Source organism: Nerophis lumbriciformis, linkage group LG29 (assembly GCF_033978685.3).
Source record: "Nerophis lumbriciformis linkage group LG29, RoL_Nlum_v2.1, whole genome shotgun sequence".
In the NCBI taxonomy this organism is placed as follows: domain Eukaryota; kingdom Metazoa; phylum Chordata; class Actinopteri; order Syngnathiformes; family Syngnathidae; genus Nerophis; species Nerophis lumbriciformis.
In genome coordinates, this window is record NC_084576.2 from 30,520,001 (window position 1) to 30,538,534 (window position 18,534).

General features: G+C 40.4%; 1 protein-coding gene across 2 annotated transcripts in view; it reads right to left on the reverse strand.

The window, feature by feature from the left end:
• LOC133571958 (otoferlin-like) overlaps positions 1 to 18,534 on the reverse strand; it is a 108,104-nt gene that overhangs the window by 72,574 nt on the left and 16,996 nt on the right. Inside the window, exons 8-13 of one of the 2 annotated variants that reach the window (XM_061924521.1) lie at positions 14,826 to 15,012; positions 5,183 to 5,406; positions 4,975 to 5,083; positions 2,502 to 2,679; positions 92 to 212; positions 1 to 24 (exon numbers count right to left, since the gene is read on the reverse strand). The exon at positions 1 to 24 is cut by the window's left edge and continues 77 nt beyond it. In XM_061924521.1, coding sequence (XP_061780505.1) covers positions 1 to 24; positions 92 to 212; positions 2,502 to 2,679; positions 4,975 to 5,083; positions 5,183 to 5,406; positions 14,826 to 15,012 — 843 coding nt within the window. Of the gene's footprint in view, positions 25 to 91; positions 213 to 2,501; positions 2,680 to 4,974; positions 5,084 to 5,182; positions 5,407 to 14,825; positions 15,013 to 18,534 lie in introns of those variants that run through there. The other variant, XM_061924520.1, reaches the window with a different exon arrangement.

The following is an 18,534-nucleotide window of genomic DNA, read 5'->3' on the forward strand; positions in this document are numbered from 1 at the left end:
GTGCACGTCGTTCAGACCTTCCTCCTGCGACCACAGAGCACCAGCGTGAAGATGAAGCTACAGGCGCTATCTCGCCGGTGGAGCCACTTGCCAGTTTGTCCGCAATGTTGTCTATGATGTTGGCGTTGTACAGCCTGCGCCTCTGGTCCTGCCACCAGCTCTTGATGTAAACGCACGGCTTGCGCTCAAAGTAGGGCAGGTGGAAGTAGTTTCTGCAAGCAGTCATCGCAAACATATAACAATGTTAACCAGAATATGCAATTTTGTGAAAAAAATTGCATGTGACGGCTGTATGTGTGCAATACACACAAGTCACATTAAAATGCTAACATTAGCAGGCCGACAAGTCTTTAATTTTTTTTTTTTCTATTTAATTTTTTTAAATTTTGTATTTTTGTATTTAATTTTTTTTAATTTTTTTTATTTGCCAACAATAAAATGTTAGGCAACTGTGAATTTGTTATAATTTAATTTGCTATAATTTACCCATTAAGTAACTCTTTATTTTATTTTATTTTATTTTAGCTTAATTTAGTTGAGTTTATTTTCTTTCATTTTATTTGCCAACAATAAACTGTCAGGCAACTGTGAATTTAATTTAAAATGCTAACATTAGCAGGCCGACAAGTCTTTAATTTTTTTTTTTTCTATTTAATTTTTTTAAATTTTGTATTTTTGTATTTAATTTTTTTTAAATTTTTTTATTTGCCAACAATAAAATGTTAGGCAACTGTGAATTTGTTATAATTTAATTTGCTATAATTTACCCATTAAGTAACTCTTTATTTTATTTTATTTTATTTTAGCTTAATTTAGTTGAGTTTATTTTCTTTCATTTTATTTGCCAACAATAAACTGTCAGGCAACTGTGAATTTAATTTAAAATGCTAACATTAGCAGGCCGACAAGTCTTTAATTTTTTTTTTTTCTATTTAATTTTTTTAAATTTTGTATTTTTGTATTTAATTTTTTTTTTTTAATTTTATTTGCCAACAATAAAATGTTAAGCAACTGTGAATTTGTTATAATTTAATTTGCTATAATTTACCCATTAAGTAACTCTTTATTTTATTTTATTTTATTTTAGCTTAATTTAGTTGAGTTTATTTTCTTTCATTTTATTTGCCAACAATAAACTGTTAGGCAACTGTGAATTTAATTTAAAATGCTAACATTAGCAGGCTGACAATTAGAATGAAACAAGTTATATGATTCTGAGGCGTACACATGCAAAAATAGCTTTAAAAAACCTGCAAAATTTTCCAAAAAAGTTAGCATGACTAAGGTAAACATTTGCGAAGTTAGCTAAAAAAAAAGTGTAAAATTAGCCAAAAAAGTTAGCATGTGTCAAGTACCAAGGTATATGACTAAGGTGAACGGCTGAGAAATTAGCTAAAAAAAAAAAGATGTAAAATAAGCTACATATAAGTTAGCATATTATTGATAAAATGCTAGCCTGCTAACAGTTGGCATGTGCCAAGCCCCAAGTTTTACGACTCTTAGGTGTACAACGGCAAAATAGGTTAGCATGCTAACAGTTAGCATATACCAGATACCACAATTATATGGTTGAAAAATTAGGCAAAAAAGTTAGCATGACAAAGGTAAACGTTTGCAAAGTTTGCTAAAAACATGTAAAATTAGCACAAAAAAAAACGTTAGCATGTTAAAGATAAAAATGCTAACATGCCAACAGTTGACATGTGCCAAGTATCAAGTTAGATGACTCTGAGGTGTACAATGGCAAAACCGGCTTAAAAAGTTAACATGCTAACAGTTAGCATATATCAGATACCACATTTAAATGGTTGAAAAATTAGGCAAAAAAGTTAGCATGACGAAGGTAAACGTTTGCGAAGTTTGCTAAATACGTGTAAAATTAGCTAAAAAAAACGTTAGCATGTTAAAGATAAAAATGCTAACATGCCAAAAGTTGACATGTGCCAAGTATCAAGTTAGATGACTCTGAGGTGTACAATGGCAAAACCGGCTTAAAAAGTTAACATGCTAACAGTTAGCATATATCAGATACCACATTTATATGGTTGAAAAATTAGGCAAAAAAGTTAGCATGACGAAGGTAAACGTTTGCGAAGTTTGCTAAAACGTGTAAAATTAGCTACAAAAAAAAGAGTTAGCATGTTAATGATAAAAATGCTAGCGTGCTAACAGTTGGCATGTGCCAAGTACCAAGTTAGATGACTCTGTGCTGTTTACCTGCAAAGTTGGCTAAAAAGATTAGCATGCTAGTAAGGTTAAGTTAGCACACTAACAATTAGCCTGCTAACAGTGAGCAAATAGTACGTACCAAGTTGTATGATTCTGAGCTGTAAAATTAGCCAACAAAGTTAGCATGCTAATGCTAGCATGAGTCATGTACGTTATATAACTGTATGGCGTAAATTAGCAAAAAAAAGTCAGTATGCTAATGTTAGCATGCTAGCAGTTGACTGAATTCAAACGTCTGGATCAACAAAGTGGACTGAATTGAGGGTTCTGACCGGTCAGTGACCACGGGCTTCATGGGCGGCGTGGTCGCCACAGAGGTCAGGTCGCCATCGTCGTCCATCTCCTCGTCGCTGGAGTCGTGGATCAGTTCCGTTTCCTCTTCGCCGTCCGCCTTCTTCTTGCCTCCTGATTTGTGCTGGATGGGCCCGTCCAGCTCGTCGCCATAGTAACCTGCCCGACAAGACGTGCAGACCAAAAGCTGTCTTTGATCTTACCAATCAAAAGGCTTGTAAAACTCCACTGTGTAGGATGGGGAGCGACATGAAGGTGTCGGTTTCTTGGATGTATTGTAATCCACAGGAAGATTTTGTCTTGACCCGAGATCCACAAAGCGGAGAGGAGGCAGGGCCTGACCCCCCTCTAGGCACCTTTTCTTTGAACTGTTTTGTGGCCAAAGGCAGCGGCTGTTTACAACCCCCCTCCCTTAGAAACAGCTGTTGCCATGTAATCAGGATAAGTCCAAATAAAAGAGGGGGCGTACAATGTTTCGTCAGAGCGTGGTGGGACACTGTTCAAGACTACAGTGTCTACGCGTTTCTCCTCATTGAGCCAAATTTAATTTTGTCTCTGTTTCATTCCTTGCTTCTTGTCTTGTTTAATAGATGTCATCAGTGTTTGAACCTGACATTTGAGTTACATTTTCATCATTTTTCTGAAGAGTAATTCAGTTCTTCTCAAATAGTGTGAACATGCTTTATCAGTAACATACTTCAAAAAGCTGTGCACTACAAAATGTGCTCATTCTAGCGCAACAAATTGTTTTATTCATTTTTGTTTATGTTAAAGTGTGTTATATATTGTGCTGCTGAGTTGATGTAATCATCAATATGGGTTTATTATTATTTATTGAGTTTATTTAATTGGTTTTTCAGCATTAAATAGTCCAAGTCAAAAATGTTATAGTTTAAATAAGGATGTATTAGTTTTTTTTGGTAGTAAATACTTCAACTTGGTTAAAAATTGTTTATAGTTTAAATAATTATTTAATTTTTGACTTTTATTTTCAGTATCAAATGGTTCAAGTCGCTCTTTTAGTTTTAATAAGGATTTTTTTCCCAAGCAAATTGATGCACTTTAAATAATTTTTGTTACAGACTAAAAAATGTTAATAAAGTTATTATTTGTTCCAAGTTGATCTATATTTTGTTCTTTTTTTGTTAGTTTTTTATGTTAATAAGGGTACAATGTTATACAGCGATGTACTTATAACAGTTTTGTACACAAATTGCTTTATTCATTTTTGTTTGTTATGTTAAAGTGTTTATTATTATTTATTGAGTTGATTTAATTGGTTTTTCAGTATTAAATGGTTCGAGTCAAAAAAATGTATAGTTTAAATAAGGATTTATTAATTTTTTTCGGTAGTAAATGTCATGTCTGTGTAATCATGTTTTGTTCTAAGTCATGTTTTGTTTAGTTTCTGGCTTTTCACTCCCTTGTCTTGTTTGCATGATTACCCATTAGTTTCACCTGTTCCACGTTTGGACTCATTGTGCACTCTTGTTTGTCACCATAGCAACCATTAGTTTTCACCTGTCACGTCACGCACCTGTTTCACGTTTTGAGTCACGCACCTGCTTTCACTAATCATGTCCATAGTATTTAAGTTCATTCATTTTCTGTTGTTCGTCCTGACGACCTCAACACATTTATGCTCTGTTCATGCCTGATACTTCTTTTCATGTCAATTCCTCAAGCAACGACTTTTGTCCAAGCCAAGTAAGTTTTTGTTCCATATTTATAGTCTTTTTGGTTTCATAGTTTATTCTCCGCCACTGTGCGCGCTTTCATTTATTCCTTTTTTTTTGATAATAATAAATCATGTACCTTCATTCCCGTCTCGCACGAGCCAACTTTCCGTTGCATCCTGGAAAAGCACACACCCCGGACCAAGTCTTGACAGTAAATACTTCAACTTATTAAAAAAATGTATAGTTTAAATAAGTATTTAATTTTTTGACTTTTATTTTCAGTATCAAAATGGTCAAAAAATGCTTTTAGTTTTAATAAGTAATTGTTTTCGGTATTAAATACTTCAACTTGGTTAAAAATTGTTTGTAGGTTAAATAAATATTACTTTTTAAAATTTTATTTTCAGTATCAAATGGTCGGTCAAAAAAGCTAAAAAAAAAGTTATCATGTTAATAATAAAATGCTAGTTTAAATAAGGATTTTTTTTTTTTCGGTATTAAATACTTCAACTTGGTTAAAAAAAATGTATAGTATAAATAAGTATTTAATTTTTTTTAATTTTATTTTCAGTATCAAACGGTTCAAGTTGGTCAAAAAATGCTTTTAGTTTTAATAAGGATTTTTTTCCCAAAGCAAATTGATGCACTTTAAATCTTTCGTGTTACAGACTAAAAAAAATTAATAATTAAAAAAAAAAAAAAAAAGTTTTAAAATGAACTGAATCTAAAGGACACAAAAGGTGAAATGTTTGTGTCTGGATGACAAATCCCATACCTATGGTGACTTCAAAGTTGATGGGCTTGTCTCCAATCTTCCTGTCAATCATGGTGGCCTCCAGGAAAGATCCAAAGAGGAAGAATTCCTCAATCTTCCCAGTTGCATTCTGGGAAATAGTGTCAGCGTAAGCGTCTCCTGTTACGGCCGTGAAATCCCTCAGGTTGTCGTGAAAGACGACAACGGCGCGGAAAAGGAGACGCCTCACCTCCGAGATGTTGGGTATGCCCTCCAGCTGCACCTCGGTGGAACAGGAGGTGTCGGGCGACGACGGGTCCAGGATCTCCACGCCCAGGTTGATGAGCAGGCGGGCCCTGAAGGACACGCCCTCGCCCAGGCCCTCGTTCAGCTCCTGGTACTCGTCCATGAGGGTGTAGGTGCGGGTGGAGCCGTACATGTTCACCCAGGCGGGGCCCAGCGTGGGCAGGAAGCCTGGAAGACACAACAGCATGCTCAATTAAAATAATGTTAGCATGCTAATGTTAGCATGCTAACGTTAGCATGATGACATAGGAAAAGTTAGCATACTTCTAAGATTGTGCCAAGTATTAAAAGCCACAATGTTTATGCTTAAATGAAGCAAATTAGCTAAAAATGCTAGTATAAAATGCTACCATGCTAATGTTAGCATGATCCATCCATCCATCCATCTTCTTCCGCTTATCCGAGGTCGGGTCGCGGGGGCAGCAGCCTAAGCAGGGAAGCACAGACTTCCCTCTCCCCAGCCACTTCTTCCAGCTCTTCCTGTGGGACCCCGAGGCGTTCCCAGGCCAGCCGGGAGACATAGTCTTCCCAACGTGTCCTGGGTCTTCCCCGCGGCCTCCTACCGGTCGGACGTGCCCTAAACACCTCCCTAGGGAGGCGTTCGGGTGGCATCCTGACCAGATGCCCGAACCACCTCATCTGGCTCCTCTCGATGTGGAGGAGCAGCGGCTTTACTTTGAGCTCCCCCCGGATGGCAGAGCTTCTCACCCTATCTCTAAGGGAGAGCCCCGCCACCCGGCGGAGGAAACTCATTTCGGCCGCTTGTACCCGTGATCTTGTCCTTTCGGTCAAAACCCAAAGCTCATGACCATAGGTGAGGATGGGAACGTAGATCGACCGGTAAATTGAGAGCTTTGCCTTCCGGCTCAGCTCCTTTTTCACCACAACGGATCGATACAGCGTCCACATTACTGAAGACGCCGCACCGATCCGCCTGTCGATCTCACGATCCACTCTTCCCTCACTCGTGAACAAGACTCCGAGGTACTTGAACTCCTCCACTTGGGGCAAGATGTCCTCCCCAACCCGGAGATGGCACTCCACCCTTTTCCGGGCGAGAACCATGGACTCGGACTTGGAGGTGCTGATTCTCATCCCAGTCGCTTCACACTCAGCTGAGAACCGATCCAGTGAGAGCTGAAGATCCTGGCCAGATGAAGCCATCAGGACCACATCATCTGCAAAAAGCAGAGACCTAATCCTGCAGCCACCAAACCAGATCCCCTCAACGCCTTGACTGCGCCTAGAAATTCTGTCCATAAAAGTTATGAACAGAATCGGTGACAAAGGGCAGCCTTGGCGGAGTCCAACCCTCACTGGAAACGTGTCCGACTTACTGCCGGCAATGCGGACCAAGTACTGGCACTGAGCATACAGGGAGCGAACTGCCACAATCAGACAGTCCGATACCCCATACTCTCTGAGCACTCCCCACAGGACTTCCCGAGGGACACGGTCGAATGCCTTCTCCAAGTCCACAAAACACATGTAGACTGGTTGGGCAAACTCCCATGCACCAAAAGTTAGCGTACTTCTAAATGGCGCCAAGTATCAAAAGCCATGATTTTCAGGTTCATACGCATTAAATGAACAAAAATGCTAGCAGAAAAGGTTAGCATTCTAACGTTAGCATGATAACATAAGAAAAGTTGGCATACATCTAAGATGGCGTCAAGTATCAAAAGCCCTAATTTTTATGAATGAAAATAGCCAAAATGCTAGCATAAAACTTTAGCATGCTCCTGGTTCACCTACTTCCGGGATCTCCTGGGCACCCACCCAACAGTGGACAGAGCTGAGGAAGAGATACCTGCAGTCCTCGCAAATCTTGACGTTGACGATGGCCCCTTTACAGGTACGAAATTTGCCACAGTGAAGTCCACCTTGAAGCAAGGGAGAAGTGCTGGTCCAGACGGGATCCCCCCAGAAGTCCCCAAAAACTGCGATCTCGATAACATTATACTGGATATCTGCAACCAGGCTCTGATAGAGAACATCAAGCCCGACATATGGTCCTTGTCAGACATCATTCCCAAATCTGGAGATCTGTCTAAGCCAGACAACTATCGTGGCATTAGCCTGATCTTTGTCATAGCGAAGCTCTACAACCGCATGATATTAAACCAGATGAGGGACGCCATTGACCCAAACCTGAGGGACAACCAAAATGGCTTCAGAAAGGGTAGATCCTGGCCTTAAGGAGAATCATTGAGGAGGTGAAGAAGAACAACTTGACAGCAGTACTGTGTTTCATTGATTTCAAAAAGGCATTTGATTCAGTAGACAGAGGCATAATGCTGAGAATCCTCAAGGCTTGCAGGGTCCCCCCAAATCTACTCCGGGCCACAGAGGCCATGTACAAGGGCACAAGAGCCAAGGTGGTAACCCCAGATAGAATCAGCAAGAAGTTTGAAATCCTGGCAGGAGTGCAGCAGGGAGACACTCTCGCCCCCTTCCTCTTTATCATAGCTCTGGACTACGCGCTCAGGAAAGCCATCAACGGGCGGGAGCAGGAGCTTAGCTTCACAATTACACCAAGAAGGTCTAGAAGAACCCCTGCTGTAGCTCTGGCAGACCTAGACTACGCAGATGACATCTGCCTGTTGGCTGATCGCGTGGAGCAGGCACAGGAACTCCTGAACAGAGTGGAGGTGAAATGTGCCAGGGTTGGCCTCAGACTGAACGCAAAGAAGACAGAGGTAATCACCTATAACCTACACATGGACCACCCGCCAATAACAACATCAGATGGCAACGCTCTGCGAGAGGTCAATGACTTCAAGTACTTGGGTTCCTGGATGAACTCCACAGAACAAGACCTTAAGGTCAGAAAGGCACTACCGTGGAGGGCCCTGAACGGTATGTCAAGAGTGTGGTGCTCGAATCTCCCCCGACACATAAAGCTGAGTCTATTCCAAGCCACTGTGGAGTCTGTCCTCCTGTCTGGCTGCGAAAGCTGGACCCTGACACCCACCCTGCAGAAGTCCCTAGATGGGTGCTACACCAGAATGATACGAGCTGTTCTGAATGTGGACCAGAACATCCACATCACCAACAAGGACCTGTACGGGCAACTGCCTAGGCTCAGCAAGAAGGTAACAGCTAGGAGGATGAGGCTGGCCGGCCACTGCCACAGACATAGGGATCTCCCGGCCAGCAGGCTGGTCCTATGGGAACCAACGCACAGGCATCGGGCGCTAACGTACGTGGACATCCTGAAGAAAGATGCAGGAGCTGAAAGCTCTACGGAGCTGGCCGGGTGTATGAAGAACCGGAATGATTTGAGACTCCGATGGACGCTCGTCTGAGGACGACTAAGAGAGATGCTAATCTTAGCATATTGACATAGGAAAAGTTGGCGTACTTCTAACTTTACTCAACCCGGTTAAAAAACATTGGCATTTTCAAAATGGTCCCCACAAGATGGCAGAAGTGGTATTTGAAGTAAAAACACATTGACACTATTACCACTTTCACCTTGTGATGGTGCAGCATCAGGAGCAACTGGTCTAAATGTTAGCCTGCTAGCATTAGCATACTTGCAAGACGGAGACAAGTCTTGAATTCCTTTAAATTTAGGTTTAAATGATCAAAATGAGCTCAAATGCCAGCATAAAATGTAAACATGCTAATGCTAGCATGATAACATGAGAAAAGTTGGCGTACTTCTAAGATGGCGGCAAGTATCAAAAGCCACAATGTTTATGCTTAAATAGAGCAAATTAGCGGAAAATGTTACTCATACTTGCCAACCTTGAAACCTCCGATTTCGGGAGGTGGGGGGCGTGGTCAGGGGTGGGGCGGGGCGTGGTTGGGGGCGTGGTTAAGAGGGTAGGAGTATATTGACAGCTAGAATTCACCAAGACAAGTATTTCATACATATATATATATACAGTGTTGGGTTAGTTACTGAAAACCAGTAACTAGTTACAGTTACTAGTTACTTTATTTCAAAAGTAACTCAGTTACTAACTCAGTTACTTACACCAAAAAGTAATGCGTTACTGTGAAAAGTAACTATTTAGTTACTTCTTTTTTTCTTCTTTTTTTTTTAAAGCTCCCATTAATGCCCTTTTTGCCTTCATTTCAGTACTGTTATTGCACTGGAGAATAATACAATCTGTTGATCAACTTGACATACATTTTTATTTTCCTTTTAACATAATGAATGAAAAACAGTGCAACATAAAAAGGCATTCCTCCTTTCTTTAAACTTGGACCAATGACCATTAATAAAAAACAAGTTTAAGTGCAACATAAGAAGAAACATCATCTTCCTTGAAACATAAAGCCTGACATCTGGAGTGATGCTGCTGTCTTCCACACTTGGAGCCATGGATTGTAGAATCCTTGTTTTCAGTGGCAGGATCATTGACACAGATGGTGAAGTTTCAGTGCTCAGTAGAGATGGAACACTTTTGAGGGGTTTAAGCACCTGGAGGACCTCACCTGCCACTCTCACATCATCATCAGACAGGGTGACATTTGTCTTCAGGGTGTTGTGGGTCAATGCAGAGTATATAGCTGCCTGCTGCTCCAACATATCATAAGTGGAGTTCCACCTCGTTGGGACATCATGTATGAGCAGGCAGCTTTAGCATTTCTTGCTTTGTCTTAAGCACATGAGCAGCTGTTGTGCTTGGGTGGAAGTAAGAAACCTTCCTGATCCTCCCAAAGAGGCGCTCCATCCTATTGACTGAGATTCCCTTCTGTGATGCCAAATTCACTACATGTGCAAAGCACCTATCTGTGGTCCCAGTCCTGCCTCATTCTCTGTAATTATTTGATTTTTGGCATTATCACGTGTGACTGGGATATCTTTATCTTCCATTCCTCCACTGCTTGTGTCAGTACCTGCGCAAGGTGACTCTCGTAGAGGGGGCGTGTCTTCTCATCTCCCAGTCTGCTGTGATGAAGTGAGCGCTTATAGTTCCGCTGGACGTCCACCCGTCTGTCATGAGCGCAACAGCTGATGCTCGGGATAGTTCATCCACAACTTTTTTCTTCTCCTGCTCATAAGGATCTGGCACAATCTTATTGCTGAAGTGGGTGCGCGACGGGATGTCGTAACGTGGTTCAAGCACGTTCAGCATGTGTTTAAAACCCTCGTTTTGCACAACCGAGTCTGCACTTATAAACACACCGATTCAATGGCGGGGGCGTTCAAGCTCCTCCGTTACTCCGCTCGCCATGACCACGCTGTGTGTGGACTGAACGTGCCCCCCCCCCCCACCACACACACACGGACCGCGCCTCTTTTCTTCTCTCCGGCTTGTGACAGAGGAAGATTCAGAAGAAAGACACCGCAGCGCTTCTGTTTCTAGCCGATACTACATCAAAAGTAACGTAAAATAACGCAGTAACGCATCATGTAGTAACGGTAACTAAATTACTGAATAAAAAAAAATAACGCGTTAGATTACTAGTTACCGCCGAAACTAACGGCGTTACAGTAACGCGTTACTTTGTAACGCGTTAGTCCCAACACTGTATATATAAGTATATATATATATATATATATATATATATATATATATATCATGAAAATATGCAAACAAAACTGTGTTTAGATAATTGATACTTCAAACTTGCATAAATAAATCTTAAGGAATATAACATAACTTGGCTTCTGAGAGTTTCAAAATGTAATGAATAAAATGCTAAAGTTGTTGATAAACAAGCAATTATTTTAATAATTAAATATGGTAATTTTAAATGAATTATTATGATAATTCAAAATTAATTATTTCAAATATGTTTATTTTAATGTATAATTCTATGGCTGGATGTAATAAGGAGTCAGAAAAAATACAAATAAAAATACAATTAATTTTGATGTTTTTAGCAAAATATAGTAAAAATGTATTTCGTTTTTGTTTTTTTTATTTAGTAAATATATTTATTTTTAGGTAAGATAAACATAATAATACAATTTATCTCTAGTATGGATGATTTAGTTCTTGTCACCCTGTTGTCCTCCCCGTCTGAAAAAAGGCTGTCCTCACTCAGGTCCGCATGGAGCTGGAGAGGGCGTGGCTTCCAGCTCCGGCTGAAAATCGGGAGATTTTCGGGAGAATATTTGTCCCGGGAGGTTGTCGGGAGAGGCGCTGAATTTCGGGAGTCTCCCGGAAAATTCGGGAGGGTTGGCAAGTATGATGTTACTATCAAACGTTAGCATGCTAATGTTAGCATGATGACATAGGAAAAGTTAGCGTACTTCTAAGATGGCGCCAAGTATCAAAATCCATGATTTTTAGGTTTAAACGCACAATATTAGTTAAACGGCTAGTATAAAGCGTTAGCTAACGTTAGCATGTTAGCGCGTGACCAGATAAGAGGAATTAGTAATTGTCCTGAGGCCAATTGTTAATATTCTTTACAAAATGACTTGATAATAATTTTGTATAGTTTATACAATGTGCAAAAACACACATATTGACTGCAATGCTATCATTTGGAGCTATTATTATCTTGTTCGCTATAATCGGTAAACAGCAGTCGGATGATGTCACTTCCGCTAAATGACTTCCTGTTTGGTTGACTTCCGGTATTCGTCTGAAAATATGTTGCTGTCCTCTGTAATAATCTCTGTTGGCATCCTACACAAAGCAGCGTAGAAGCAATGCCGTAAGTTGTCTTTATCAAGTTGAGAACATGTCAGACATGTTAAAAAAAAAGTGTAATAGTGACGATATGTTGAGTAGAATTGTCGAATTAGATACATCGTGTTCAAGTCATTCAGGCAGACGGATGTCTCCCTCTGCTGGACGTTTTGGGACATTACAGTTACATGTTGTATGTCATAGTAGACAATTATGTACAGAGGTAATAATAGTGATGGGTTGATGAGGCGTCATGAAGCGTTTCGACACATTGCAAAACTGTATTGATACTGTGTCGATACTGTGTCACTAAATACTGACATCTGCTGGACATTAAAAATCCCTACAGGCAACCTATGGACCGACTCAACTGACACTGATTTGATGCCCTATCACCAACGTTTTTGAAACCAAAAACTACTTCTTGGGTACTGATTAATGCGAAGGGCTACCAGTTTGATACACACTTAAATAAATAAATATATTGTCATTTGTAAGTTACGCGTAAGTGTGATTTAAACAAGAATAGCTAAATAAATACATTTATATATATAAAAAAATGGGTATTTCTGTCTGTCATTCCGTCGTACATTTTTTTTTCCTTTTACGGAAGGTTTTTTGTAGAGAATAAATGATGAAAAAACACTTAATTGAACGGTTTAAAAGAGGAGAAAACACGAAAAAAATTAAAATAAAATTTTGAAACATAGTTTATCTTCAATTTCGACTCTTTAAAATTCAAAATTCAACCGACAAAAAGAAGAGAAAAACTAGCTAATTTGAATCTTTTTGAAAAAATTAAAAAAATAATTTATGCAACATCATTAGTAATTTTTCCTGATTAAGATAAATTTTAGAATTTTGATGACATGTTTTAAATTGGTTAAAATCCAATCTGCACTTTGTTAGAATATTTAACAAATTGGACCAAGCTATATTTCTAACAAAGACAAATCAGTATTTCTTCTAGATTTTCCAGAACAAAAATTTTAAAAGAAATTCAAAATACTTTGAAATAAGATTTAAATTTGATTCTACAGATTTTCTAGATTTGCCAGAATAATTGTTTTGAATTTTAATCATAGTAAGTTTGAAGAAATATTTCACAAATATTCTTCGTCGAAAAACCAGAAGCTAAAAATATGTATTATTCTTTACAATAAAAAATAAATAAATTTACTTGAACATCGATTTAAATTGTCAGGAAAGAAGAGGAAGAAATTTAAAAGGTAAAAAGGTATATTTGTTTAAAAATCCTAAAATCATTTTTAAGGTTATATTTTTTCTCTAAAATTGTATATCTAAAAGTTATAAGAAGCAAAGTAAAAAATAAATGAATTTATTTAAACAAGTGAAGACCCATCCATCCATCCATTTTCTACCATTTATTCCAAGTCTTTAAAATATTTTTTGGATTTTCAAATTCTATTTGAGTTTTGTCTCTTTTAGAATTAAAAATGTCGAGCAACATTTTTATAAAAAAAAAAAAAAAAAAAAGTTTTTCCGACGTATTACATTTTAGACGATTTCTCTTAGTTATTATTTATCGGGCTGTAGAAAAGAGCCGCTCACAGGGCACAGAGGAGGCGTCAGTGCGACACAGTTGGCGTATCGGTCACGTGACCAAAACAGCTCATGATCGGTCACGTGACTTTCTAAAAGCGGTACGCGCACCGACACAGGGTTTCGCTCTATGAGCTCGACGCATGCGCCGATGCATCGGTGTTGCCGGACCCATCACTAGTAGACAATTATGTACAGAGTAGAGATGCGCGGTTTGCGGGCACAACCGCTGAGTCCGCGGATTATCCGCGGATCGGGCGGATGAAATTTAAAAAAATTAGATTTTATCCGCGGGTCGGGTCGGGTCGGGCGGTTGAAATAAAAAAAAATTAGATTTGAAATAGATTCAGGCGGGTGGCAGTTAAACCAATTGGGAAATATATATACATAGTTAAATGTTGTTACCCACATACGAAAAACGAGCAGGCACCTGCAGCATATGCCACAACAGAAGAAAAAAAAGAAAAAGAGATGGACACTTTTACGGAGCGGAGAAGGGACGCCTCGCCGGGGTCCGGGACCGAGGCCCCTTCCCCCGAGAGGGCCCCACCGGGAGCCGTAGCTGAGGCGATCCGCGAGAAGGGCCCGACGCACGTCCAGGGTCACCACCGCACCGACACCCCGCCTCGTCCGCCTTCGTCGCGGCCGGCGTCACGCGCAGCAGGTAAGCAGCTTACCTGCCCGCCACCCCCGTGGCCGGGGGCTCGTAACATGGGTCACTCCGCGCGCTCCGCCCGCGCAGCTTACCTGCCCGCCACCCCTGTTGCCGGGGGCGCGTAACAGGGGTCACTCCGCGCGCAGTGCGCTCACGAAAGGGGTGGGGCTCACCCTGGTTGATATAGACAGCAGGACGGTGGCCATGGAAGTCGGAACCCGCTAAGGAGTGTGTAACAACCCACCTGCCGAATCAACTAGCCCTGAAAATGGATGGCGCTGGAGCGTCGGGCCCATTCCCGGCCGTCGCCGGCAGCGAGACGCGCTTGGAGGTGCGCTCAGCGCGGCTCCCATATGATTGCGCACTGGTGTGCGTCTGGGTCGTGACAGCGTGGCACGCGAATGTCTGTGCTGCATTGGATCAGTCTCCTTTCTTTAACAGGCAAAAGCTTTATAACCTCACTAATGCCTTGCATCGTCTATATTAGATATATAACAACGGGCGGGTGCGGTTCTGATCAAATGTTACATCGGGTGGATGGCGGATGGTTGACGACTTTCTGATGCGGTTGTGGATGAAATAATTGCCTATCCGCGCATCTCTAGTACAGAGGCAATAACTATGTTTGTATCTCTTTATTATTATTATTATTATTATTATTCCTACGAGAACACTAAACTTCTCATATCTTGTCGTACTGTTGTTTACGATCATTTCATTAGCGCTATAATTAGTAATAGAATTGATAGCAGGTTTTGAGGCCTCACCTTTGTCTCCGTCATTGGAAATCTTCTTCAAATCCAGGAAGTGCGTTCCTATTGCAACGTCGTTGACTTTGTCCGAGTCTCGGATTTGAATCTTCATGCGTTTGCAGAGCGGCGGGAACATCTCGGTGAAGACGATCTGTTCGTTCCAGATGGGCTCGTAGCAGCTCTTTTGAACCGACGTCTTCCCCTGTCGGCACACATGGCATCCTGCTATTAATGGAACTATATATTTATGACAATGTTTCCTCTAAAATACTGCATGTATATATGTAACTCGTGTCAAGGTTCAAATAATGCAAAACCCTAAACCAGTGAAGTTGTCACGTTGTGTAAATGGTAAATAAAAAGAGAATACAACAAATCCTTTTCAACTTATATTCAATTGAATAGACTGCAAAGACAAGATATTTCATGTTCACACTGAGAAACACAATTTTTTTTGCAAATAATCATTAACTTAGAATTGAATGGCAGCAACACATTGCAAAAAAGTTGTCACAGGGGCATTTTTACCACTGTGTTACATGGCCTTTCCTTTTAACAACACTCAGTAAAGGTTTGGGAACTGAGGAGACACATTTTTGAAGTGGAATTATTTTACCATTCTTGCTTGATGTACAGCTTAAGTTGTTCAACAGTCTCCCTTCTCATATTTTAGCCTTCATAATGCACCAATGGGAGACAGGCAGGCCAGTCTAGTACCTGCACTCTTTTACTATGAAGACATGCTGTTATAACAGGTGGCTTGGCATTGTTTTGCTGAAATAAGCAGGGGCGTCCATGATAACGTTGCTTGGATGGCAACATATGTTGTTCCAAAACCTGTATGTACCTTTCAGCATTAATGGTGCCTTCACAGATGTGTAAGTTACCCATGTCTTGGGCACTAATACACCCCCATACCATCACACATGCTGGCTTTTCCACTTTGCGCCTATAACAATCCGGATGGTTCATTTCCTCTTTGTTCCGGAGGACACAACGTCCACAGTTTCCAAAAACAATTTGAAATATGGACTCGTTAGACACTTTTCCACTTTGCATCAGTCCATCTTAGATGAGCTCAGGCGGAGTTTCTGGGTGTTGTTGATAAATGGCTTTTGCTTTGCACGGTAGAGTTTTAACTTGCACTTACAGATGTAGCGACCAACTGTAGTTGCTGACAGTGGTTTTCTGAAGTCTCCTGAGCCCATGTGGTGATATCCTTTACACACCGATGTCGCTTTTTGATGCAGTACCGCCTGAGGGATCGAAAGTCACGGGCTTGCTGCTTGCGTGCAGTGATTTCTCCAGATTCTCTGAACCTTTTGATGATGTTACGGAGCGTAGATAGTAAAATCCTTAAATTCCTTGCAATAGCTGGTTGAGAAATGTCGTTTTCAAACTGTTGGACAATTTTCTCAGGCATTTGTTGACAAAGTGGTGACCCTCGCCCCGTCCTTGTTTGTGAACGACTGAGCATTTCATGGAAGCTGCTTTTATACCCAATCATGGCACCCACCTGTTCCCAATTAGCCTGTTCACCTGTGGGGATGTTCCAAATAAGTGTTTTGATGAGCATTCCTCAACTTTCTCAGTCTTTTTTGCCACTTTTTTGAAACATGTTGCAGGCATCAAATTCCAAATGAGCTAATATTTGCAAAAAATAACAACGTTTCTCAGTTTGAACTTTTAAGTACTTTGTCTTTGCAGTCTATTCAATTGAATATAAGTTGAAAAGGATTTGTTGTATTCTCTTTTTATTTACCATTTACACTAGGGATGTCCCGATCCGATATTTGGATCGGATCGGCCGCCGATATTTGCAAAAAAAATGCGTATCGGCAAGGCATGGGAAAATGCCGATCCAGATCCAGTTAAAAAAAACAAACTCCGCTCCGTGTTTTCCAACGCACCTATTTAAATAGTACATTCCACTTTTCTGCTGCTCCCTATAATTTCCGTTCCGCATTTTCCAGCACACCTTCAACACATCGACAGGTCTGTGAATTCTCACGCAGTTGCTTTTAGCTGCTGGCATTACACGACAGGCTCTTCTCACTCTTTTCTGTGTCTCCCTCTTACAGACAGCAAGCGCACCTTCTTACACACGTCACATACTGTCACGACATACGTCACATACGTATACGTCCTCCCCGAGCAGAGAGGTAGCAGCATGGCTAACGTTAGCTGTGATGCTAGCGCAGCCGTGCGACCAACGTTCTCTCTAAGGTGCTCGCCTGTGCAATTGCGCACTGTTTAAGCGTCCTCTGCGCATAGCAATTATATGCCACGCACAAAATCAAATAAAAAAATAAGCGCATAACAATTTTCGACACACCGACACGACAGAGAAAACAGTTTTCGTCATCATTGTTCAAATATTGTAACGTCTGTCGAGACACTTATCTCCATTCGGTGCCACACGCCCACACCATCAAAATGCCGAGGCAAAAATTTCCACATCAACACCGTATGAAAAAATTACTGATTTTTTCAGTTGTGATTTCCTTCTCTGCATGAAAGTTTAAAAGTAGCATATATTAATGCAGTATGAAGAAGAATGTTTTAATGTAGACATGCAAGCCTTAAAAGAAAATTTTGAAAATCAAGACTACATTTCCTGCAAATGGATGCATTTCTACCCTATATTTTAACTTTAGATTTATTCTCATATCAAACTCTTTTGGCTGTCTTTTTGACACTTACATCCGGCGCCCCCCTCCACACCCCGGATTATAAATAGTGTAAATAATTCAATGTGATTATCTTGTGTGATGACTGTATTATGATGATAGTATATATCTGATAGTATATATCTGTATCATGAATCAATTTAAGTGGACCCCGACTTAAACAAGTTGAAAAACTTATTGGGGTGTTACCATTTAGTGGTCAATTGTACGGAATATGTACTTCACTGTGCAACCTACTAATAAAAGTCTCAATCAATCAATCAAAACACATAGAATCATCATACTGCTGTGATTATATGCATCAAGTGTTCATTCAAGGCTAAGGCAAAATATGGAGATATACAGGTAAAAGCCAGTAAATTAGAATATTTTGAAAAACTTGATTTATTTCAGTAATTGCATTCAAAAGGTGTAACTTGTACATTATATTTATTCATTGCACACAGACTGATGCATTCAAATGTTTATTTCATTTAATTTTGATGATTTGAAGTGGCAACAAATGAAAATCCAAAATTCCGTGTGTCACAAAATTAGAATATTACTTAAGGCTAATACAAAAAAGGGATTTTTAGAAATGTTGGCCAACTGAAAAGTATGAAAATGAAAAATATGAGCATGTACAATACTCAATACTTGGTTGGAGCTCCTTTTGCCTCAATTACTGCGTTAATGCGTCGTGGCATGGAGTTGATGAGTTTCTGGCACTGCTCAGGTGTTATGAGAGCCCAGGTTGCTCTGATAGTGGCCTTCAACTCTTCTGCGTTTTTGAGTCTGGCATTCTGCATCTTCCTTTTCACAATACCCCACAGATTTTCTATGGGGCTAAGGTCAGGGGAGTTGGCGGGCCAATTTAGAACAGAAATACCATGGTCCCTAAACCAGGCACGGGTAGATTTTGCGCTGTGTGCAGGCGCCAAGTCCTGTTGGAACATGAAATCTCCATCTCCATAGAGCAGGTCAGCAGCAGGAAGCATGAAGTGCTCTAAAACTTGCTGGTAGACGGCTGCGTTGACCCTGGATCTCAGGAAACA